The sequence below is a fragment of the Carcharhinus amblyrhynchos genome, chromosome 28 (assembly GCF_965287045.1).
Source record: "Carcharhinus amblyrhynchos chromosome 28, sCarAmb.v2.hapA, whole genome shotgun sequence".
NCBI lineage: Eukaryota > Metazoa > Chordata > Chondrichthyes > Carcharhiniformes > Carcharhinidae > Carcharhinus > Carcharhinus amblyrhynchos.
Window position 1 is genome coordinate 14,555,342 of NC_137351.1, and position 25,278 is coordinate 14,580,619.

The 25,278-nt window shown below is 45.7% G+C and overlaps 1 protein-coding gene across 5 annotated transcripts in view; it reads left to right on the forward strand.

Annotated features, from left to right (window-relative positions):
• Positions 1–25,278, forward strand: part of frmd5a (FERM domain containing 5a) — a 222,945-nt gene that overhangs the window by 129,292 nt on the left and 68,375 nt on the right. For 3 of the 5 annotated variants that reach the window (XM_080214173.1, XM_080214176.1, XM_080214175.1), the window contains one exon: positions 18,979–19,083. The exons of 1 other annotated variant lie outside the window; for it this stretch is intronic. In XM_080214173.1, the coding sequence (XP_080070299.1) occupies positions 18,979–19,083 (105 nt within the window). Of the gene's footprint in view, positions 1–18,975; positions 19,084–25,278 lie in introns of those variants that run through there. One more of the 5 variants, XM_080214177.1, reaches the window with a different exon arrangement.

Consider the following 25,278-nt stretch of genomic DNA (forward strand, 5'->3'; position numbering starts at 1 on the left):
GCTCAGCACATCACCTCGTATCATTGTTAAAGGGTCACCAGTTCTCCTGCATCGCCATAGATCTCGGGCTGAGGGCTGGTGTGGAGGCAGAGATTGGAATTGCACTGCTCCCATCGGACACAAGACTTCTTTCTCTCTTGCTGGTTAGTTTGAACGCAGGCCCGGGAGCCTCTGATTCAGAGGTGGCAACACGACCATGAAGCAGGAGATCACCTGTCCAACTGGATTACAGTCTTGCAATTCACCCAAAGCCATTTGTTACCCTCGGCATAATGAGGCTTTGGTTCTGAATGCGGCCTGGTCTCTATGGTTACTACAGCAAGATAATGCCTCCTGTTTAGACTCACATCTTGTTCATGTAATCAGAATTAAACAATTCCTATGCCAGCGGAATCTCTGCCAGCAGGGAAGGGGGCATTCTTCCATCCAGAGAGAGTTCACTGGGACATACTAATGACAGGTTGACATTGTTGTTTGTTCACTGGGTCTCAGCAATTATTTTAATTGACTTGCACTCTGGAAGCGTAATTGGAAAATAATTTTTTTTTGCTTTTGGAATATAGACAAGGGATGCACACAGCTGTTGTCCACCATTAGACTGAAGTGACTGAGGCAAAAAAAACCCTATAGAATTGAATCTCGTTTCCGCGCAGTAGGTTAACAGCGTGGAGAGAGTGCTGCATCGTCAGAGATGCTGTATTTTGAGTGAAACACGAAACTGTCCGTTAGTTGTACACGTGAATGCTGAAGGATTTTGGGATGGAATTTCCATGGAGCTTACCCGACCTTCCGTGATTAATGGGAGATGGGAAAAAGTGCTGGAGAAATAAGATCTCAGGAAATAGGAGCAGGAGTAGGCCATTCGGCCCCTCGAGCCTGCTGCACCATTCATAACGTCATGGCTGCTTTGACTGTGGTTCAACTCTGACGTTCATTCCATGACCCTTGACTTCCTTGTAAATCAGATATCTGTGTAACTCAGCCTTGAATACGTCCAGTGATCCAGGCTCCAACACTCCCCGGTAAAAAATTCCAAAGATTAATGATCATTATGTGGGAGATCAGCCAATCCTGCCTCATGGGATTTATTGGCTCCTCTGACACTCCTGAAGGAGAGGTGGAACTCTCCTGCCCAACATTCCCCCCTCAACCAAGTTTAACGCAGAAGAAATTTGGCCATTCTCCGAGTTATGGGTTATGGAATCTTGCTGTGCACAAAATAGCTGCTGTGCCTGGCTATATGACAATTGTACTTCACATTGGGAGTGAGCCTGACCTGTATTATTGAGGGTCAGTGCTGGTTTATTGTAGATTGAGACCTATAGCCTGAGACGGCGCTTGGCCACTGAGCCATGATTCCAATTCTTGGTAAGTTTGCCAGATGTTCTTCTGTGTTGTATCTTGGGCCTGTTAGTTCGATGCCTGTTCACCACTGCAGCAACAAGAGTCCAGGCAAGTGTCACACACAGCTCACAAGTGCCAGAATCACAATGGCATAAAAGCACTTAGACCATTTGGAAAAAAAAGGCAAAGCTGTGCCCATGGCTCAAGGAATATATTTGGTGTTGATTTTATTCCCAGTTCTGTTGGTTTTCCATTTTGTTTGAGGGAATTATGTGTGAATCTGTGAGATTGACTGCTGTGAAGCTATCTTAGAATAGGTGGCATGGAGACAGACCATTCTATTCAATTGGTTCATACCAGTTCCACATGATCAATCTCTGTTCACCTCATCCTATCAGAATATCTTCTACCTCAATGCCACTTTCCCGACCTTTCCCCTTTTCCCTGCATTCTCAGGTGTTTATCTAGCTTCTGCTCAGGTACAACTTCTGAGAACATCTGGAATGACGGGGATAGTTTTGAGCTCCTTATTCGAAGAGGGATATTCTTGCATCAGAGGCAGTTTAGAGAAGGTTCACTAGGCAGATTCTTGGGATGAAAGGGTTGCCTTATGAGGAAAGGTTGAGCAGGTTGGGCCTGTACTCACTGTGATGTAGGGTGGCGCAGTGGTTGGTTAGCACTGCTGTTTTACAGCTCCAGGGACCGGGTTCGATTCCCGGCCTGGATCACTGTCTGTGTGGAGTTTGCACATTCTCCCCATGTCTGTGTGGGTTTCTGCCGGGTGCTCTGGTTTCTGCCCATAGTCCAAAGATGTGTGGGTTAGGTGCATTGGCCATGCTACATCACCCCTTAGTGTCCCAGGTTGCATAGGTCAATATGTGTGGTTATGGGGACAGGCCTGAGTGGGATTGTGGTGAGTGCACACTCAATGGGCTGAATGGCCTCCTTCTGCAGTGTAGGATTCTATGATTTTAAGGTATCTTATTGAAACTTATAAGATTCTGAGGGGAGGCTTGACTGGTTAAATGCTGTGAAGATGTTTTCACCTCAGAGAGAGATCTGGACACAATTTCAGAGTGGGGGTCTCCCGTTTCAGATAGAGATGAGGAGCAATTTCTTCTTAGAATCATAGAATCTTCTCTCAGAGGATTGTGAACCTCTGGAATTCTCTTGTCCAGAGGTTGGCTGATTGGATATATTCAAGGTTGAGATGGACAGATCTGCAGGGGAGCTGAGGATTATGGGGAACAGGCAGGAGAGTGGAGTTGAGGCCAAGATCAGATCAGACGTGAATAATGGAGCAGGTTCGATGGGCCGAATGATCTACTCCTGCTCTTATTTCCTATTTTCTTAACCTCAAAGGTTAAACTCACTTAATGACTGTGTGAACCCTGCAGCTTTGTAAATGTACAAAGTCTTCCATTCTAAGCAGTCCATAAGATTATGGCGATAAATCTCAGCGTATATTACAGCTCACACTGAGTGCAACTGTTGTAATAAATTATAGAAATGATACTTGAGTAATAATGGACACAAGGGAGCAAAGCAGCTGAGGAGAAAGAGCTTTGCTGACAGCCTCAAGTGGAAACTGTGTTTTTTAATCAGCCTTCCCCCTGTTGGAGAAGAGCCTTCTCTGGGGCTGCAGATTGCTGACTTAAAGGAGATGCAGCAACCAGTCAGATTTCAATATTGCAATGGAGATTGATTGAACGTATAATGAAGGACTCCTCATTCCTGGCGCAGGCGGCTCTGTGACTCGATCATTGATCCGGTTATATTAATCCCCAGAGCCCACTCTGCCATTCAATCACAGCTGACCCTTACCCCCATCTCAGTCTAAAATTGGAATGAACTCCAGCACCCGTAGCATCTCTGGACACAGAGTTCATCATTTAAAAGTTGCTTTGGAGTCTTACCTGATTTCACTCCTGAACAACATCCTTTGATCTGTCCCATTATCCTGGTCCGTCCCCAACCACGGAATCCCTACAGTGCAGAAGGAGGCCACTCAGCCCATCGAGTGTGCACCGATCACAATCCCACCCAGGTCCTACTTGGGGTCTTCAAGTATCTTTAAGGCAGACATAGATAGGTAGTTGATTGATAAAGGGATCAGGCATGTGGGGAAACGGCAGGAGAATGGGGATGAGAAATATATCAGCTGTGATTGAATGGTGGAGCAGGCTCGATGGGCCGAGTGGCCTAATTCTGCTCTTATGGTCTACGCCTGCAGCCCCACCGATTTATCCTGCTAATCTCCCTGACACTAGGGTCAATTTAGCATGACCAATCAACCTAACCGGCTCATCTTTGGACTGTGAAAGGAAACCAGAGCTCAGAGAAACCCATGCAACCACAGGAAGAATGTGCTAACTCACACAGACAGTCACCTGAAGCCGGAATTGAACCTGGGTCCCTGGCGCTATGAGGCAGCAGTGCTAACCACTGTGTCACTGTGCCGGCCAGAGGGAATAGTGTTTCTGCATCTCACTAAACGAATCACTCTGGATCCTCCACAACTCCTCGTCCTGGGGTCTCACTGCCCATTATCTGGGGAACATGTCACCATCGACCCCGCCTGCCCTGCAACCAATTTACACCCAGTGAGCATTGATTAGCTGCAGGCAAGACTTCCACCCCTCACTCGACTGCAGTGGAGAGAAGAGGAAACACATCAACCTGCCAGAGCCTCAATGTCAGAGCTGTGGGTTAGGGTGAATGTGAGGGAGTCCCAGAGTGGGGAGAAAGGAAAGTCAGGTGGTTTGTGAGAGGGATGATCTAGGAGAGGCTGATGGAAGAGGGAGGTCTGGCAGTAACTGGGCTTTAAGGAGAGGGCCCCCCACCCAGTCCGGAGGCCCTCGCAGCCCCCTCCCTCCACCACCCCACCTCCTTTCCACCCAAGACCTAACTTTGATTATTTTTTTGGCCCTCCCCCTGCGGAGGTTCAGTATTCCCATCAGCCTAGACATCAAGGCCTGGTGGGAAATGGCCATTAATTGGTCACTTAAGGGCCTCGACTTGGGTAAGGGCAGTCTTCCAAAGCAAGGCCTCACCTGTCCCAGCGCAAAATCACTGTGTCTGGGACAGGTGTGAACCCAGAGGGAATCCCGTCCCAGCAATTTCACCCCCTTCCCCCGCCCCTGACTAAATCCCACCGAGGTGGGGGGGGGGGGGGGGGGTGCAGTCGGGGGTTAGGGGTGTAAAATTCAGGTCCTAATCTTTAGCCATTCAGCAAATATTCCTGCTGGGCTTGGTGCAGAATAACTCTCGAGTTCAGTTTGTTGTCCTCTGCAATGTCACTTCACATCACATAAAATGAATCCACATTAAGCCTGACATCCCACGTACTTCAACATCTTTTATGTTGTAATTATTTTTTGGCTATTGTCTTCCGCATGAACAGTAAAACTAGTCAGAGCCAGTCAGAGCTCCCTGTGGGATGTTCGTGGAGTCTTCAACCGTACTGGGAAGATATAGGTGGATTGGTCAGATGGACAGAGCTGTGGCAGATGGTTTTTATCTCTGATAAGTGTGAAGTGATGCACTTTGGAAGAAACAACGAGATGAGGGAGTATTTAATGAATGGCAGAAAGTTCAGAGAAACAGATGGATCTTGGGGTAATTATTCCTTTAAGGTGGCACAGCAAGCGAATAGGGTATCAGTTATGGCGTAGAGTGTAAGAACAAGGAAGTTATGTTGAGGCCATACAGACTGTTGGAAGGCCACAGCTGGAGTTTGTGCACAGTTCTGGTCACCTCACTATAGGGAGGATGTGACAGCACTGGAGGGGGTACAGTGGAGATTCACCAGGATGTGTTGCGTAGGATGGAGCATTTGAGCTGTAAGGAGAGACTGCCCGAGGCCGGAATTGAACTCGGGTCTCTGGCGGTGTGAGGCAGCAGTGCGAACCACTGTGCCACCGTGCTGGAAAGTGGGATTAGTGCATCTTCAGTGATGGATATTGTTGGTACAGAGCTGATGGGCAGAATGGTCTTTTCTGTGCTGTATGACTCTATACTGAGGAAGGTACAGCAGAATCTCAGTGCTGGGATGGTCTTCTCAGTTCTCCTGTGAAAACTATCCCGGCCTCTCTCCTGATTGCTGTCCGCAGACTCCTCACCTGAATGAAGACTAGACTGAGCCAGGTGGCAATCTGCTCTCATGGTTGAACAGTATCCCTCAAGCCCGTGATGTAATGTCCAACTCCTAAATACTTAACCAAGCTAGAACATAAACTGACTTCAACGGAACAGCCGCAGGTAATCCTCGAGCAAGGACTGTTAATCTTCTATCTGCTACAAAGCTTCACTTCAATCCGATCCGGAATCTCGGATATTGCTGCCTCTGTTTGGAATTCTCCAAAGCAACCTCATCAACAGAACATACTTGAATCAAAATCTGCAGAAGGAGCATTAATTAAATAAGGAATTATAGACAGTTGGAGGTAATGAAATGATGATTAAGGCAACATTTTCTGTATCCCTGAGAGAAGCAGCCACCATTTATACACATTTGTTGAAGCAAAGAACAAAGAAAATTACAGCATAGGAGCAGGCCCTTTGGCCCTCCAAGCCTCCACCGACCCATTCTGCTCAACTAAACTAAAACCCTCTACCCTTGCGGGGACCATATCCCTCTATTCCTATCCTATTTGTGTATTTGTCAAGACACCCCTTAAAACTCACTATCGTATCTGCTTCCACAACCTCCCCTGGCAGCAAGTTCCAGGCACCCACCACCCTGTGTAAAAAAAAATTCCTGCCTCGTACATCTCCTTTAAATCTTGCCCCTCACATTTTAAACCTGTGCCTCCTAGTAATTGACTCTTCTACACTTGGAGAAAGCTCCTGACTACCCACTCTTGTCCAAGCCTCTCATAATCTTGTAGACTTCTATCAGGTTGCCCCTCAACCTCTGTCGTTCCAGTGAAAACAAACTAAGTTTCTCCAATCTCTCCTCATAGCTAATGCCCTCCGTACCAGGTAACATCCTGGGAAATCTTTTCTGTACCCTGTCCAAAGTCCCCACATCCTTCTGGTAGTACGGTGACCAGATTGAACACTATACGCCAAGTGCGGCCTAACTTGGTTCTATAAAGCTGCAACAATTTTGCCCAATTTTTAAACTCAGTGCCCCGGCTGATGAAGGCAAGCATGCTGTAAGCCTCCTTGACCATTTCCGCCAGCTGCGTTGCCACTTTCAGTGACCTGTGTACCTGTACACCTCTGCCTATCAATACTCTTCAGGGTTCTGCCATTTTACTGTATGTTTCCTATCTTCATTAGATCTTCAGAAATGCATTACCTCACATTTGTCCGGATTAAACTCCATCTGCCATCTCTCTGCCCAAGTCTCCAATCTATATCCTGCTGTATCCTGTGATGGTCCTCATCGCTATTTGCAAATCCACCAACCTTTGTGTCATCCGCAAACTTACTAATCAAACCAGTTACATTTTCCTCCAAATCATTTATATATATTACGAACAGCAAAGGTCCCTGCATTGATCCCTGAGGAACGTCATTTGTCACTGCCCTCCGTTCAGAAACACACCCTTCCATTGCTACTCTCTGTCTTCTATGACCGAGCCAGTTCTGTATCCACCTTGCCAGCACACCTCTGATCCCAAGTGACTTCACCTTCTGCACCAGTCTGCCATGAGGGACCTTGTCAAAGGCCTTACTGAAGTCCACGTAGACACCATCCACTGCCCTACCCTCATCAATCGCATTGCAATCCTCAGAGAATCTCCATTTCAGTTCCAATGTCCTGGTATATTGAACAGTTAGGAATAGCTACACTTTGAAATGCATCCCATACCCTTCCACTTCATAGCTAAGAAATAACTTGTATTTACATAACACCTTTTGCAACCTCAGGATGTCCCAGAGCATACCACGGTTATGACATATATTCACTGTTGTAATGTGGGGACGGTGGCAGCCTTCATTTGTACGCAGCAAGATCCCACAATGAGATGAATGACCAGCTAATCTGTTTTCGCTGATGTTCGTGGGGGGAGGGTAGGGCATGGAGAAGGGGAGGTGGGGGGGGCAGACATTTCCTTGCTCTACTCTTAAACAGCATCATGGGAATGTTTAGGCAGCTGGAGCACTGGGCTAATGTCTTATCTGAAAGATGGCACCTCTGGCAGTGTGGCAGTCCCTCAATGCAGGACTGGGAGTGCCAGTCATAGAGTCATAGAGGTTTATAGCATGAAAATGGGCCCTTTGGCCCAATTTGTCCAAGCCGCCCAGTTTTTAAGCTAGTCCCAATTGCCCACATTTGGCCCATATCCCTCTATACCCATCTTACCCATGTAGCTGTCTAAATGCTTCTTTAAAAAGCAAATTTGTACCCTCCTTTACTACTACCTCTGGCAGCTTGTTCCAGACACTACCACCCACTGTATGAAAAGGTTTCCCCTCTGGATCCTTTTATTATCTCTCTAAACCTACGCTCTCTAGTTTTAGACTCCCCTACCTTTGGGAAAAGATATTGACTATCTAGCTGATCTGTGCCCCTCATTATTTTATACACCTCTATAAAATCATCCTGAAGCCTCCTACGTTCTGGGGAAAGAAAGTTCTGGTCTATCCAGCCTGTCCTTATAACTCAATCTGTCAAGCCCCGGTAGCATCCTAGTCTGGACACACAATGTTCTGATTCTGAGATGATCGTTCTATCAGTGGAGAGCAACTGCTGAAACGTGCAAACAAATCAGCAAGAATTTCAATCGAGTGAAATTCATCAGCGGCAGAGGACGGTGCCTTTGTGCCGTCAGTTTTTACCACACAGCAGCTAGTCTCGAATTGCCCTCAGGAAACTTATTTGTGATATTGAGACCTGAAACAGAATGGAATCAGATCACGGTGGTACAGTGGATAGCAGTGCTGCTTTACAACACCAGAGACCCGGGTTGAATTCCTGGCTTAGGTCACTGTCTGTGTGGAGTTTGCACTTTCTCCCCGTGTTTGCGTGGGTTTTTACCGGATGCTCAGGTTTCCTCCCACAGTTCAAAGATGTGCGGGTTAGGTTGATTAGCCATGGTAAATAGCTCCTTAGTACACCAGGATGTGTAGAGGGATTAGCGAGGTAAACATGTGGGGTTGTGGGATAGGGCCAAGGTAGGATTATTGTCGGTGTAGACTTGATGGGCTGAATGGCATCCTTCTGCACTGCAGGGATTTTATAACCATGAGTGTATATTTCCTGTTCAAACAGTGTCTGCTTGGGGATACAATCGGCACCCGGAGATCACAGGAATTTTATAAAAGGTCCCATGTCAGCAACATGAGAACCAAACAGTTACAGCTGGAGCTGGAGTGACATTGATTAAGCAGAGCCTGATCGCGTTTACACCTTTCACTGCCCAGCCTAGTTAAACATCCATTTTGTTCCCATCTCCAATAATTCTACAACTATTTAAAAAAATCTTCAAAGTAATTGAAAGAAGCACACTTTGTTTTCATGCCCCTGTGATTATTTTTCTGGCAGCAGGGTCCAGGAGATTAATCTTCTCGTTCCCGTGTGTGAGCTCTCACCGCAGTATAATATATCCAGCTGCTTTACGGATGGATACCATCAAAGATCTGATAGCTGCTTTATAAAGAATTATGCTGCTTCCCATCAGGAGTCCGGGAAACAATGCTGTCTCCGTCCATTTATTAATCTCCCAGTCAAACTTGCAAATTAAAGACTAATGCTTTATCAAATTCAGAGCTGCCTTCAACTCATAGCTCCTCCTGTTCCATTTTTGATTTTATCTACCAGTCTTCTTTCCCAGATTTATTTGTTAAATGCTCACCCTCTCAAGGTGATACCTTGCGATGGGTCAGGCTTAAGTTGCCAACCCTCCGACAACACCCAAAAAAAACCCAGCACTTCCCAGGACAATGCAGTTGTCTTGACTGGCGCCCCATTGACCACCTTAAGCATCTACTTCCACACCACTGACGAATGTGTCTGTGCCAATTACAAGATGCACTGCAGCAACAGCACCCTCCAAACCACACATTCTACCACTTAGAAGGACAAGGGCATCAGCCACATGGGAATACCGCCACCTGCAAGTCCCTCACCATCCTGACTTGGAAATATATCGCCCTTCCTTCACCCGTTGTTGGGTCAAAATCCTGGAGCTCCCTCCTTACCTACACCACAGGGGCGGTAGCGGTTGAAGAAGGTGACTTCTGAAGGGCAATTAGGGATGGGCAATAAATGCTAGTCTAGTCAGCAATGCCCACATCCCTTAAAAGAATAAAGAAAAATAAACTGTCCTGGAGTTTCTAGAAATTAATCTCCAGGATGCTGCTGTGTGCAAAAACCTAGGGAGGAAAATAAGTCAGAGATGTGTCATAAGAATATTGATAATTAGTTATAAAATATTGGCGAGATAATTGAATGGGACAATTGGAGGTCAGATGATGAGACATTCAACGAGAATTGGCAATTCGAATGTCACATTCCAATAAGCTTGCCGCTCTCCGTAGGTGAGACGGAACAGACAGTCCTGGCTGTGTAGAAACATTGGAGTCAGGGGAGAGCATTCAGCACCTCGAGCCTATACTGCCCCTTAATTTGATCATGATCTGATATGCATTTGGAATCGATTTCCCTGCCTTCATTTCCTTATCCAATAGGAGTGACCGGCAGCACTCAACCCAGAGGAACGTTTCTCATTGGCCACTGAAATGTGCAACAGTTACCCTGTTCTCAGGAACAGCTCTGAGTATTTCCCAGGCAAAGAAACTCTTTGAAATTAAGATTCTGTAAGATCTGGGTTGGGAAAAAAAACCCAGATCTGGGATTAAATTGCAAAGTTCTTTCAAAGAGGTGGCACAGGGCTAGTTGGCAGAGTGGCCATGTTCTTGATGTACCATTCTATGAAATGATATAGCTGATGTTCAGCAGCCATTTGCACACAGCAAGATCCCACAACCTGCATCAAAATAATCTAATCTGTCTAGAAATAGAATCTAGAATCTCCACAGTGCAGAAGAAGGCCATTCAGCCCATCGAGTCTGCACCGACACCAATCCCACTCAAATCCTATCCCGCTTAGCTACCCTGCTAATCCATCTAACCTATAACTTCCTGGGACACTAAGGGTTACTTTAGCATATCCAATCAACCTAACCTGCACATCTTTGGACTGTGGGAGGAAATACTGGATCATACGGAGGAAACACATGCAGACACGGGAAGAACATGCAGACTCCACACAGACAGTGACCCAAGCCGGGAATCGAACCCAGGTCCCTGGTGCTGCGAGGCAGCAGTGCTAACCACTGTGCCACCCTGCTGCCCATTTCTGGTGGTGCTCATTGAAAGGAAAATGTTAACCTGGGCACCGGGAAAACTCCAGACTCTCCTTCAGATGCAGCGTAAGGCCTTTAAGACTCTCCACAATTACCGTATAGACTTCAGTTTAACTCCCCATGTGGGGTAGGTCACCTGTGACAGTGCTGCACTCCCTCAGTGCAGTATCCAAGTCTTATCCTGAACCAGCTGCACATGTCCCAGAGTTTGAATGTCCAACCTTCTAATTCAAAGATGAGAGGAAGAAATTATGGAAAAAGCATTGACTCTGATCCACAAAGTGTGTTCACCTGGCTATTTTGCAGGATCGAGCATCAAAGCAAAGCTATTGGATGTAACGTTATTTCAAAAAATGCTGCTTTACCATTTGCGAAAAGTGATAAATTGACAGGCAGTGTCGGAAACAATAGAAATTCCCCAGTGGCATTGCAATACCAATCTTTATTTGCTTCACATCTTAGGCGGAAAGGAGAGGGCAATGGGATGGGTTAAGTAGATTTGATTTGATAATTGATTTGATTTATTATTGTCACGTGTATTAATATACAGTGTAAAATATTGATTCTTGCGAGCTATACAGACAAAGCACACCGTTCATAGACAGCATGCAGAATGTAGTGTTACAGTCATAGTTAGGATGCAGAGAAAGATCAACTTAATATAAGGTAAGTACATTCAAAAGTCTGACAACAGCAGGGAAGAAGCTGTTCTTGAGTTGGTTGGTATGTAACCTCAGACATTTGTACCTTTCTCTCGACGGAAGAAGGTGGCAGAATGTCCAGGGTGTGTGGAGTTCTTGATTATGCTGGCTGCTTTTCCAAGTGGGAAATGTAGATTGTTCAATTGTTCTCGCAGAGAGCTGGCATGGACTTGTGGGCCAAATGGCCTCTTCTGTGCCATGATTCTCATTGACAACCTGTTGCAGCAGATCTATTGGGTCGAGTATTGTTTAGCACTGTGGCCTGGAATGGACTCCAATGACTACAATTGTGTTCTATCACTAACACAAAACCACCAAGCTTCCATCCTCCACTATTTAGTTGGTCAACAAAACAACAATCCTGTAACTTAAATATTGAATAAACATCTCGAAATTTGAGCTGAATCGAGTTTGTTCACAGTTTCTGAATTACCAGGACTGAAAGCCTTGTGATGGTTTTTCCTGATTGGTTCACAGTTGAATGTCTGGATGATTGTCCCCTCAAGGGGGTTCAATCAGTTATATATATTGTACTGTCTATAAAGAGAATGAGACTGTGTCAGTCCCTATCTTACTACTCCCTATTAAATCAGCTTTTAATGGTTATTCATTTGGAACTGACGGCACCAGGAGAGAATACATTGGGCTGGAAACTTCGAGTTTTAATCAGCTCTTGTTTTATTTATGAGAAGCTGGTTTGCCTCCTGTTGCACGTTTCCTCGATTGAGGGGCAGGCGTTCATGTGGAACGCAGGATGAGGGTTGGAAGGATGATGGTTCAGAGTCCTGTAACAGAGAAGGAGACCCAGGGAGTGAAGGGTGGGTGATCTCTGTGTCTTCTTCCATCTCTCTTACACCCTCTCCCTGCCCCTGTCCCAGCTCTTCAACTATTGAAAGTCTCATCTATGCCTTTGTTATCCTCAGACTTGGTTATTCCAGTGCTGTCCATGCCAGCCTCACATCTTCCTTCCTCTAAAACTTGAGCTCATCGACAATTCTGCTTCCCAATTGGCACGAGAGCCCTTCACCCATCGCCGCCTGTGCTTTGCGACCCACATGGGTTCCTATCTAGCAGTGCCTCCATTTTCACATTCTCATTCTTGTTTCCAGCTCCCTCCTTGGCCCCTCTCATCCCAGTCTCTGTATGCCATAACCACACTCCTCTCATTCTGGCCTCTTGAGTATTGCCAATTTTAATTGGTGGTCTTGCCTTCAGCTTTCAAAGCTGCAACCTCTGGTATCCTCTCCCTAAACATTCCTGTTTCTCTAAATCTCTTTCCACCTTTAAGATACTTCTGTAAACCCATCTCTTTGGGACACGTTTCCTCGTATCGCCCTATGTAGTGCAATATTTTGTTCAATAAAGCCCTTGTGACGCACTTGGGATATTTTGCAATGTTAAAGGTGCTATTTAAATGCAGGTTGTCGCTATGTGCAGATTCACAGAGGGTCATAGCAGATGATAAATTTTTTATTCAATCGTGGGACATGGCCGGCATTTATTGCCCATCCCTAGATGCCCTTGAGAAGGTGGCGGTGAGCTGCCTTTTTGAATCACTGCAGTCCACGTGCTGTGGGTTGACTCACAATGCCGCTAGGGAGGGAGTTCCAGGATTTTGACCCAGCGACAGTGAAGAAATGACCGATACGTTTCCAAATCAGGATGGAGGGGAACTTGCAGGAGCTGGTGTTCCCATGTATCTGCTGCCTTTGTCCTTCTAAAATCTGAGCAAGAAACTGAGGTGCACACAATTCATTCACTGCACTGAAGTACGTGAATGTTGGATTTGGAGGAACCACACCACACGTGGTGAGCGGCGGTGATACTAATTGATTTTAACGAGGTCTATTCCAAGTGCGCTGGGGACATCAATAACCCATTCGTTTTGAGAGAGGCCACACATCACTTTCCACAAGCTGTGCTCTGTTTCTTTCCTTTAACGTGCCAACCTGTCGCATTCTTCAATCCACATTAAGGCTCAGAATGGATTTGAGCAAATTGCAGTATTTCGTTATCCTGACTTAAAGACCTTTTTCTTCATCTCACGCTGTCAGTTTGGATCATTGTTATGGCTGAAAACTGAGACATTTGAGCCTCTGAAATCTGGCCCGGTGATGAACATTTTCAGGCACTGATTAGCCTACTAAACTCCCAGTGTTGGTGGCGCGTAGTTCCCGTTAGAACCACCATATTGGGAAAGGGCAATATATATCAGCGTGAAGAGCCCATGTGGGAAACGGACATGAGGTGGTTTGTTTGTGTGTGTGTGTGTGTGTGTGTAAGGAAGTTGCCTTTGGTTATCTCAGGGTCCTTGCAGTAGGATTGGTTTATCCTGAGGGATCCTGAATCAACCTTGGGAAACCCCATGATCAAACTGGAGGTCCTCAAAATAAACCATTCAGCAACAACTTTAGTGTTTAGCTTGGGACTGCACCACCTGGAGGTTCCCCTCAAAGCCACACCCAATCTGACTTGGAAATATATCACCGTTCCTTCACTGCCGCTGGGTCACAATCCTGGAACTCCCTCCCTCACAGCATTGTGGGTGTACCTACCTGTGGATTGAAGAAGGCGGCTTACCCACCACCTTCTCAAGGGGCAATTAGGGATGGACAATAAATGCTGGTCTAGTCAGGGACACCCACATCCCATGAAGGAACTAAAAATACTTACCTGATTGTAGCCAGGAGGAGCAGGAATGCACCTCACCACGCCCCCTGCCACCTCCTCCCCCTCCCCTCCCCCCCCATCCCACCCCACACCCAACCATCACCCTCATCGCCATCCCCATCATCCTCCCCACTCACTTCCGATCATCTGGGGCTGGGGAGTGTGAGGTCCAGGGAATTGTCTCCATATAGCTAAAGCTGGGGAGGTGTGGGAATGGTCAGGTCAGTGGGAGCTGGTTGGAATTTGGATTTGGGGAGGGGTAAGGATTTCCTGTGGTTGGGGGGGGCAGGTGATTGGGTTTTTGTGGGGGGCATAGTGGGGGGTGGTTACAGGTGGGTGGGGGGGCAGGGTAGGAGAAGCCTCAGCACCTGCACTTTCTGGAACCAATGGGAAAAGCTACAGTAAAATTTTAAACCTTACCTCTCTGGGCTTCCTCTACCCAAGAACACGCTGCCCCCACCCTCAACAATTCTGGCCTGGGAGAATGCAAAGTAAAATCCCACTGCTTAATCAGAGGGGGGAGGGGAGGTAACTGGCCCACCCCGTTGTCCCTCCACCCTCAAGGTTTCCTGTGTTTGTGTTTTAAAACCCTCGTGCGCTGCGAATGTTTTTATTTTCTGCTTCAAGCAAATGGGAGATTTAGCTGAAGGTTATTTGTCTTCAGTTAGAGAATTGCTGCCGTGTAGTCTGCATGCCATAAATCGCAGGGACATGGTGAAAGTCAGTGCGGCACTGACAGCTGATCTTTCATTCCAGTGTGAACTTGTCATTCCAGCTGTAGACACAATCAAATCCAATTTACTGCCTGGGCCCTTGGTGAAAGAGCAAGTGGCTTGTTAGGGAAGGTGTGGAGTGTAAACCAGGGGACATGAGCAGCATAATGAATCCTTAATCTTCACATCAATAATGGGATCATTTTATTGCTAGAATTTGTGAATCTTCTGTGTATTAGGAAATATTTCAGCACCTGTTAATGAAGCTGCAGGTTTATTACACTTCAGCACTTTCCCAAACACTCTCCAATCAATGAAATACTTTGTGAAGTGTAGTCACCGTTATAGAATCATTTGGTGCTGAAAAGGAGCTTCAGCCCATTGAGTTTCACCAACAATATCCACCACTAAAGTCACGCTAATCCCATTTTCCTGCACTTGTCCCATCTCCTTGAATGTTAGGACGTTTCTAGGGCTCATCCGAATACTTTTTAAAGACTGGCCTCCACTGTCTCCCCAGGCAGTGCATTCCAGATTCCCACCACTCTCTGAGTGAAAAAGATTTTTCTTAGACCCTTCCTGAACTTCCTGCCTCTCACCCTAAAACTCTGTCTCCTAGTGATTGCCCCCTCAACCAAGGGGAACAGCTGCTCCCGACTCACTCTGTCCATACCCCTCGTAGTCCAATACGCCTCAAGCGTGTAATACACAAAATACAGCCACCAATTTGCACGCACGCATCCCAGTAACGTCACAATGACCTGATCATTTGTTTTACTGATATTGACTGTATGATAACTATTCAGTCAGGATCCTGTGGAGAACTCTCTGACTTTCCAGATTAATGACATTTGATATATTAGCTCCACCAGAGAGGACAAGCAGGACCTCAGTTTTGTACCAAAGGCAATGCAGCTCGCCCTCAGTAATGCACTGCGAGTCTCAGCCTGGATTTTGTACTCCACCCTGGAGTGAGACTCAAACCCATGACTCCCAGGGGTGCAATTTCTTCCACTGACAACCAACAATGTGGTATTCCAAAAGCACTTGTTTATCATCTCCCCCCAAATAGATACTGTGCACCAAAAGGTTCCACTTCACGCACACTCACTAAGTGAAAATGAATATTGAGATTGCATAATGTCTATTAATCATTTTTTATTACCTCGTTAATTATGCAACTACCCTCATCTGGATTTCCAATTCTACGGCTAACAACACTGCATTAATCCTCTAGCTGGTACGGGTTAATATCTCTGCATGGTTTCACTGCGAGTGACCCTGTGAAGTTACATTTGAAATGTGGGCAGAATTTAAGTTGAACAAATTTGACTTGAACCAATCACAAGGGGAAAAAACTCATGACCTGGGTTCAATCCAGAAATATATCAAACCAATCTCTTTGACCTGGTCGGATATCTCCTCATGTGACTCTGGTGCCAAACTTTGTGGCGCTCCTGTGAAGGGCTTTGGGACATTTTACTGCATTCTCTCTGCCTGAATGCAATTCTTGTTATATACCCATCATAGAAATCTTACGACGCAGAAGGAGGCCATTTGGCCCATCATGTCTGCACTGGCTCTCCATACAAGTGATACACGCTCCCAAAATCTCTTCTCATTTCCCTATATTTGTTGGCACTCCCATTAGGGTCCAGAATCTTTGTCCAAATGAGTGAAACAAGTGTGGACTCTTCCATAAAGATTGTTATAATCAGTGCAGTTTCCTACTTTATTGTTCCCCCATTGACGGATGTGACCACAGGCCCTAGGCTCTGGAATTCCTTCCCTAAACCTCTTCCCCCTTTCAGACACTTCTTAAACTGACCTCTCTGACCAAGCTGTGGTCACCCGTCTCTAATATCTATGTAGCTCAGTATTAATTTCTGTTTGGTAATGCTTCTGTGAAACACTTTGGGATATTTTGATTATGATAAAGGTGCTATAGCAATACAAGTTTTTTGCTGTGTGGATGCACAGGTGAATAGCTTCAATCTTCACAAGAATTTTAAATCTCCTTTTGTTTGGGTGAAAGATTGAATTACGATAAGTTGGCAACATTACAGCTGCGGAAATCTAGGTGACAGTGAAAGTGGCTGCTGATAGGTTTCCTTTCTTCATCCGGCTTCTCTGAGAGGGGACAAACACTGGGCAAGCTCTTGGGGCACTCTCGCTTTCCCCTTGAGCTAGGCCACCTATTATTACCCTCTGCTTGTAGCTGTGTGTGTGTCAGAGTGTGTTCAGCAAATGACCATGGGCCTGGCATTGAAGCGACAGAGAGAACGTTGGCAGGTTCCCTGCAGCACAGTTTACTTGTGCAGAAAAGCTCCGACAACTGAACCAGCAAATGTTGTCAGTTTGAGCAGAATTGTCCTTAACGTTTATCAAAACCAGGTCCAGAGTTTGCGTTGATCTGTCTGCTTTCCTCCCTCTTTGGTTGCCCGTCAGATCTCATTAGTGGCAGCGTGGCTGATTTGGCTCTTCTGGCCTCTCAGCCTGTTGCTTTGCTTATCAAGGAGAGATGACGTAAATAGGGCACGATGTTTTGTTTTACAGTCAAATTTAATGCAACATTCTAAGAATTGTGAGGTTATTACGTTGAATGTGTTATTCATGGTGATGGTAATGAAAGGGCGGCACGGTAGCACAGTGGTTAGCACTGCTGCTTCACAGCTCCAGGGACCTGGGTTCGATTCCCGGGTTGGGTCGCTGTCTGTGTGGACATTCTCCTTGTGTCTGCGTGGGTTTCCTCCGGGTGCCCCGGTTTCCTCCCACAGTCCAAAGATGTGCAGGTTAGGTTGATTGGCCATGCTAAATTGACCGTAGGTGCGCAGGTTAGAGGATTAGTGGGTAAAACATGTACACATGCGGTGGTAGGGCCCGGGTGGGATTGTGGTCGGTGCAGACTCGATGGGCCAAATGGCCTCTTTCTATACTGTAGGGTTTCTATGATTTCTATGAAACCTCTGAGATATTTGATAGCCGAGGTTTAAACAGAGCAACCCATTCCTTTGGAATCTTGTCACTCCCAGCCTGCCATCTCATATTTCCAACTGCCCGATGATTTTCCGACCTTTCATGTTTAGCATGTTTCTTGGATAAAACCTCTCCCTCTATACGAATAACAAGAAGTCTCACAACACCAGGTTAAAGTCCAACACTGATGAAGGGGCAGCACTCCAAAAGCTTGTGATTCCAAATGGGCTTGTTGGACCTTAACCTGGTGTTGGAGACTTCTTACTGTCCCCAACCTGATCCAATGCCAGCATCTCCACAGGGTGGCACGGTGGCCCAGTGGTTAGCACTGCTGCCTCACAGCACCAGGGACCTGAGTTCAATTACCGGCTTGGGTGACTGTCTGTTTGGAGTTTTCACACACTCCCGTGTCTGCGTGGTTTCCTCTGGGTGCTCCGGTTTCTTCCCACAGTCCGAAGGTGTGTGGATTGGCCATTGCTAAATTACCCCTAAGTATTAGGGAGACTGGCTAGGGTAGATAAGGGTTGTGGGGATAGGGCCTGGGTGGGATTGTGGTCGGCGCAGACTAGATGGACAGAATGGCCTCCTTCTGCATTGTAAAATTCTATATGATTGGAAGGATATGGAGGAATGGCAGACAGAAGGGATTAGTTTAATTTGGCGTTATGTTCAGCACCACATCATGGGCCAAAGGGCCTGTTCCTGTGCTGTACCGATCTATGTGCAATGATTGTTTATGTTGGATAAAGTAACATATTGAAGACAGTGATGTTAAAGTAAAGTTTATTCATTAGTCACAAGTGGCCATACATTAACACTGCAATGAAGTTACTGTGAAAATTCTCTAGTCGCCACACTCTGGTGCCTGTTCAGGTACACTGAGTGAGAATATAGCGTGACCAGTGCACCTAACCACCAGTAAGAGGAAACTGATGCACCTGGAGGAAATGCACGCAGACACGGGGAGAATGTGTAAACTCCACACAGACAGTGACCCAAGCTGGGAATTGAACCTGGGTCCCTGGCGCCGTGAGGCAGCAGTGCTGACCATTGTACCACCATGTCTTTATCAGTGTTTGATACCTTTTCTCTAGCAACCCATTCCCCCCATGCCCGCTAGCATACCTTGGTGTGAAAGTAAAAATAGAATTACGAATAGATTACACTTATTCCCAAAGTCAAAAGTGAAGCTTCTGCACGGGTAAATTCAGTGTGAACGAAACTCATGTTGAACTTGTTCTTGTTTTTGACAGCGGGATGCTAAAGGTCACTATCTCATAGATCTCCTCTGTCATCACATGAACCTGCTGGAAAAGGACTACTTTGGAATCAGGTTTGTGGATCCTGAGAAGCAGCGGGTAGGTTCTGGGAGACGCAGTTGGACAATGGTGTGTGAGCAGATTGTAACTGGGGGCTTGGCTTTCTCCACACAAACTCTTCCCCTGTTATACGCCTGGAACACAACCTGCTGAATTACCACGTCAGGTGGTGCTGTTATTCTTCACCTTGCTTCCCATCGCGAGAAGAATGATATTGTTGTCCTCTCCCGTAAGAACAAAACGAGGCCTTTCAGCCCCTCGTGATTGTTCTGCCATTCATGGCTAATCTGTACCTTAACTTCATCCACAACCCTTACCCCTCAAACTCGCAATCATAGTTTTGAAATTTTTAATTGATGCTTTGGCAAGAGAGTTCCAGATTGCAACAACCCGTTGTAAGACTTCACAGTTGAATGGCCTGCCTTTAATTTGAAGGTTACGGCTCCATATTTTGGACTTCCTGACCAGACGGAATGGTTTCTCTTTCTATCTACCCTATCAACTCTTTCTAATCAACCTAAAAACTGCAATTAAATCATCTGCACTGTTAATGAGCAATGGAAAGTAAGAGTGGAAGAGGTCATAGTTTATGGAGATGCCAGCCCATGCATGAAGGCTCAGCCTGTTCTCCCTCTAGTGCACAGTCACTGATGGTTATACGCAATGAGAACTGTGTGCAGAGTTAAAGAACAGGCTGTATCTTTAACGGGAATAACCATGTTGTTGGGTCGGAATTTGCTGGAGTGAGGCCGTATCCTATTAGTTAGATTTGCTTAGGTTTGAAAAATGGGTTTTTCCAATAAACGGCATGGGAAAGGCAACAGGGGATCTGGGATAAATAGTGATTGGGAAAGAAAGGATTGGATTAAAAGAGAAGGAAAGCAGAGACAGAATGGAAAAGTAAGAAAAATAAATTAACATATAAAAAATCTCCTAAAACAATTCTCAGGCTAAAGGAGGGAATCTTCATGCCTGCAATTATTCCCTTTCTGGGCAAGAGAGATTGATTGGCAATCATTAACAATGATCGCATTGTTAAAAGCACTGTTAATTTCTAGACTTAATTTTCTGTTAGGTTTCACAGGTTATTGATGTGAGAATGTTACAGTGGTGTGAAATACGTGGGGGAAGGAAAGTGGAGAGTTAATGGAGCAGTATAAATCGTCTAGCAACTTGGGGCAATTCCCGGACTATCTCTTTCTTGCCACAGAGTTGCTTCACCCACAGTTATTTCTTCCAGTAAGCTCTGGAATGTTACATCTAATAACAACGTTCCATTACTGACACGTTCTATGATGCTGCAAGTGCACAAAATCTCATTTTCTGTGTTGCATCTTGGTATCAATATTAGAGGTTTTCAGAGTGGATTAATGGAGCTTTGAGTTGACACTAAGGTGTGCTTGAAGCATGAACAATGAGTAGAAACGTATGAATTGGATTATCTTCTAATAAAACGCTGGCTCCAAAAATATAAGCTATTTCTTTACAAATGTGAGCCATTGATTTTCCGGTGCCATGGGTAAACTGTATATTTCCTATGCCAATGTTTGCAAAGTTGAGACGCAGTTCATTTCTTGCTTTTATTATAATTAGTTTATGGCTGCATCATTTTGGAACTATCTCTTTTGTGCCACTGGCAGACAGCAAAGTCCTCCAGTAACCAGGCCCCTCTGTAGTGCCACTCCAGAGCTACTGAGTGCTGAGGGATGGTAACCTGATGTACTCCTTCTCCCCCTGCCCCCTTGATATCTCTCATGTGACTCGCTGCCACCTGAAATTGAGAGTTGGATGGGCGAGAGGTAGAGAAGCATTAGCTGGTGTCATGGTGCAGTGCGGCATACTGTGTTGGTATTCCGGCATGCGGCATTGCAGTAGTATCTCCACGTCACCCTTCCTTCAAAACACAATGGTCCATTAGAGCTTGATCACTGACAAGCATTTAATCAACAAAGGTTAAAGACCCTGTGTTACCATTGTAGAGAGTCTTCAATCAGAGTCAATTCTTCCAAGCAGCAGGAAGAGGCTGAGCTGAGAGCTTCTTTAAGACATTACCATGTTAAGGGTTGCTGCATCCAAGCTGTAACTGTGCAAGTACAGTTTTCTTCTGAGATTTAACTCATTCAGCGTTTAATCTGAATGATACAAAAATTGGAGGCATTGCAGATAGTGAGGGGTATTGTCAGAGGTTATAGCAGGATATAAATTGACTGGAGACGTGGACAGATGGAACTTAACCCAGACAAATGTGAGGTGATGCAATTTGGAACGTCTACTGCAGAAGGAAAGTATACTGTAAATGGTAGAGCCCTTAGAAATATTACATGCAGAGGGATCCAGGTGTGCAGATCCACAGTTCCCTGAAAGTGGAACTCAGGTGGACAAGGTGGTCAAGAAGGCGTATGACATGCTGCCCTTCATCGCTCAGGATGTTGAGTGTAGGAATTGGAAAATCATGTTGCAGCTGTATAAGACTTTGGTTAGGCTGCATTTGGAGTATTGTGTACAATTCTGGTCGCCACATTGCTGGAAGGATGTTGGTGCATTGGAAAGGGTGCAGAAGAGATTTACCAGGATGTTGCCTGGTTTGGAGGATATGGACTATGAAGCAAGGTTGGATTGTTTTCATTGGAGCGTCAGAAGATGAGGGGGGACTTGATAGTGGTTTACAAGATTATGACAGGCTTGGAAAGAGTGGATAGAATTTTTTCCCAGGGTCAAAGAGTCAAGTAGTCAGGGGCATTGATTGAGAGTGAGAGGGAGAAAGTTTAAAAGAGATGTAAGGGGCAGGTTTTTCACACAGAGGATGGTGAATGCCTGGAATGCGCTGCCGGAGGAGATGGTGGAAGCAGATTCCATAACAACATTCAAGAGGCATTTGAATAGATACATGAATAGACAGGGAATAGAGGGATATGGACCAAGAAAATAGTAGATTAGAGAGGCATCTGTGTTTGTACAGCTGAGGTGGGCTGAAGGGCCTGTTCCTGTGCTATACTGTTTTGTTCTATTTTTAACTACTCTGGGTGATTCAATATTTATCAAGGTACGAGAGAGAGAGTGCAATTTCGGGAACGAATCATTTGTGTTTTTGGTGCTGAATCTCAGCATTAATTACTTCGTGTTGAGGCACAGCATTGGTTAAACAAGATCTGCTCTAACACTGAGGTTTGACCCCAATGTCAGTAACCACATCCCTGCACCCTCCCACTCCCTATAACGCTGTATTCCAGTACCAACTCTGAACCAAAACAGTAAATGTTGGATAAACTCAGCGAGTCTGGCAGCAACTGTGGACAGAGGAACAGAGTTAATGCTTCAAGTCCAAGTGACGTGTCTTCAAAGCTGAAGAGATGGAGAAATGTGATGCATTTTATACTTGAAGAGAGAGGGTGGGGAAGGTGGAGCAGAATAGAAGGTCAGAGATTGGTGGGAGCTAAGGAGAGATTGACAAAGAAGTCTTATACGCAAGATATAGGTTAGTGGTGGTGTTAAAAACCAGAGGAGGTGCTGGTGGTGTAGCAGAAAGGTAAGATAGCAGAATGGGCTCAGAAAGGAACAAAGGTCAGTGAAAGCGAAACTAAAGGAGAAGTGACAGCTGGCTTTGTGGGAAAGGGGCAGTTTGTATTGGGCAACAAAGAAAATTAAAAAGGGGTCAAGATGGAGGAGAGAGTTCACAGCCTAAAGTTGTTGAACTCTGTGTTGCATCCGGAAGGCCACAATGTGCCGAATTGGACAGTGAGGTTTTGTTCTTGAAGTTTAGGTTGGGCTTCACTGGAGCATTGAGCAGGCCAAGGGCGGATATGGCCTGCTTTGGCTCCTACGGTCTGATGGCCTCATGGTTCAAGGGGGTGGGGCAGCAGCAGGATGACTGCATCAGGTGTCCGATGGCGGGTGGGCTGTGGCTTCCTGTCGTTGAGAAGGAGGTAATGCAATGAAACCTGCCTGGAATACATCCAATTGGAGTTGGCATCTGGACACAACTACAATAAATTTAGCAAGAGTCAGTCTTTGCAAGGAATGGAATTGGGATTCTGATGGGTTGGGATTGGGACAATGGAGCAGATTGGCAGAAAAAGACTGACTGACAGTCAATGTCGGCATAGTAACTCTGGCAGCCAATCACTGAGGGCAAGCCATGATGACATCATGCCCCTGTGGCTCACGGTAATGGGATGCGAATGAGATGGTGATTTTGGGATTGTTCACCTCAGATAAAAGAACAAAATCATGAAGAGTTTTGATGGGATAAATGAGGAGAAACTGTTCCCAGTGCGGGAGAGTCAGTAACCAGAGGAAGTAGATAAAAAGGTATTTGAGGAGAAAGAGAAAAGGGAGAGATGAAGAGAAGATCTTTTTACCAAGCGAGTTGTTGGAAAGGGTGATGGAAGCAGGCTGAGCAGGAACTTTCACAAAGGAATTGGATGGATACTTGTGGGGAAAATATCTGTCAGGCCATGGGGAGAAAGCAGAGGAAATAAATTTAAGCCTTTACCAGTAATGTCAACATTCCAATAATGAATTTTTCAAAACTTCTTACTGCCTGTCAAAACAACAAATAAGTTTTATGAAGCATTTAGCCTTTACTTAGCCAGAGGTGTCACAGCCAATGGATTAAATGAGGTGTGGTCACTCTTGTCCTGCTCAGCAACAAATATGTGCACAGCAAGATCCCACAGCAAAATTATTTAGTGTCACATTTATCCAACTTGGTGATATTCGCTGAGGGATAAATGTCAGCCAGTACCAGGGGAATTGCCTAATGTTACTAACATAATGGTTTTAGGTATTTTATATCCATCATAGAATGCTGGGGCCCCTCATTTAATACCTCACCCAAAAGCTGGCACCCCTGACAGCAAAGCAGTCCCTCAGGGTTACAGTGTGAGTGCCCAGCTAGATAATCTGCTCAAAGCCTGGAACAGTTCTTGAACTTACAACTTCCCGACTGGGAGACGTGAGACCTACCTACTGAGCTTGACTGTTCTTGGTGTGGTTTGAGGAGAGATTCTGAGAATGTTGAGAATTATTTTTAGTATAGTTACTAAGTGTGAGGCAGTGCACTCAATTAGGGGATTGTGTTGATGTGTGGACATACCATCTAGGACAGGTTTGATGAAATCAGACTGACATTCCACCAAGTCTTGCATTTGGGTCTGACATTATATCATCAAAAAATGTTTATTGAAGACAAGACCATGACGTGTATTTGTTTGACTGAAAGTGTTGAGCAGGTGTTTCGGTGAATGTCGTGGTGTTTTCATTGCAGAATCCAGGTTTCAGTGACAAATGTGAATCATCTTCCGCAGTTAATCGAGCCAAACAGTTAGAAAGTCAGGCTTGTTGGGAAGGGGGTGGGGTGGTTAGAGGGGGAGAGGAAAGATTTGTTAGAACAGGGAGGGGCTGGTTAGAGGGTCGGGATGGGGTTTATTGGGGAAGGGGAGGAGCGAGATAGAGGGGTGGGGCTGGCTGGAGGGTAAGGTGCAGCTTTTTAGAGAGTGGAGGGGGATTATAGAGAAACAGAGGAGCTGGGTAAAGGGAGGGATGTTTTGGGAAAGGAGAGAGATTGCCAGGAACATTGGAACAGAAGGAGGCCATTCAGCCCCTCACATCTGCTTTGCCATTCAATAAGATCATGGCTGATCAGTGGCCTAACTCTATGTACCTGCCCTAGGCCCATATTCCTTGATGTCCCTGCTCAATAAAAATGTGTCTATTGCAGACTTAAACTTAACAATTGAGCTAGGATGGGGAGGACTGTTTTGCTCCATAATTGTTCAAGTTTAAGTTTATTTATTAGTGCCACAGGTAGGCTTACTTTAATACTGCAATGAAGTTACTGTGAAAATCCCCTAGCCGCCACACTCTGGCGCCTGTTCGGGTACATTGAGGGAGAATTTAGCATGGTCAACATGCTTAACCGGCAGGTCTTTTGGACTGCGGGAGGAAACCGGAGTACCCAGAGGAAACCCATGTAGATACTGGGAGAAGGTGGAGAGTGCGAGGTGATCACCTTGTGGTAAGGGTAATGGCAGCTTTGGGAATGGTGTGGACTAACAGCCCATTTCCGTAATCACAGAGTTGAGGAGTGAGAAAGAACTAGAGAAACAATGGTGAAGGAAATGGGGCAAAATATTAGAAAAAGACTAAAGGGAGTGGATTGAGAATGGGAGAAGAAAAAGACAGAAAGGAGAAGTAAGAAACAAGGTTTAAAATAGTCAGTTTTGCAGACTGCTT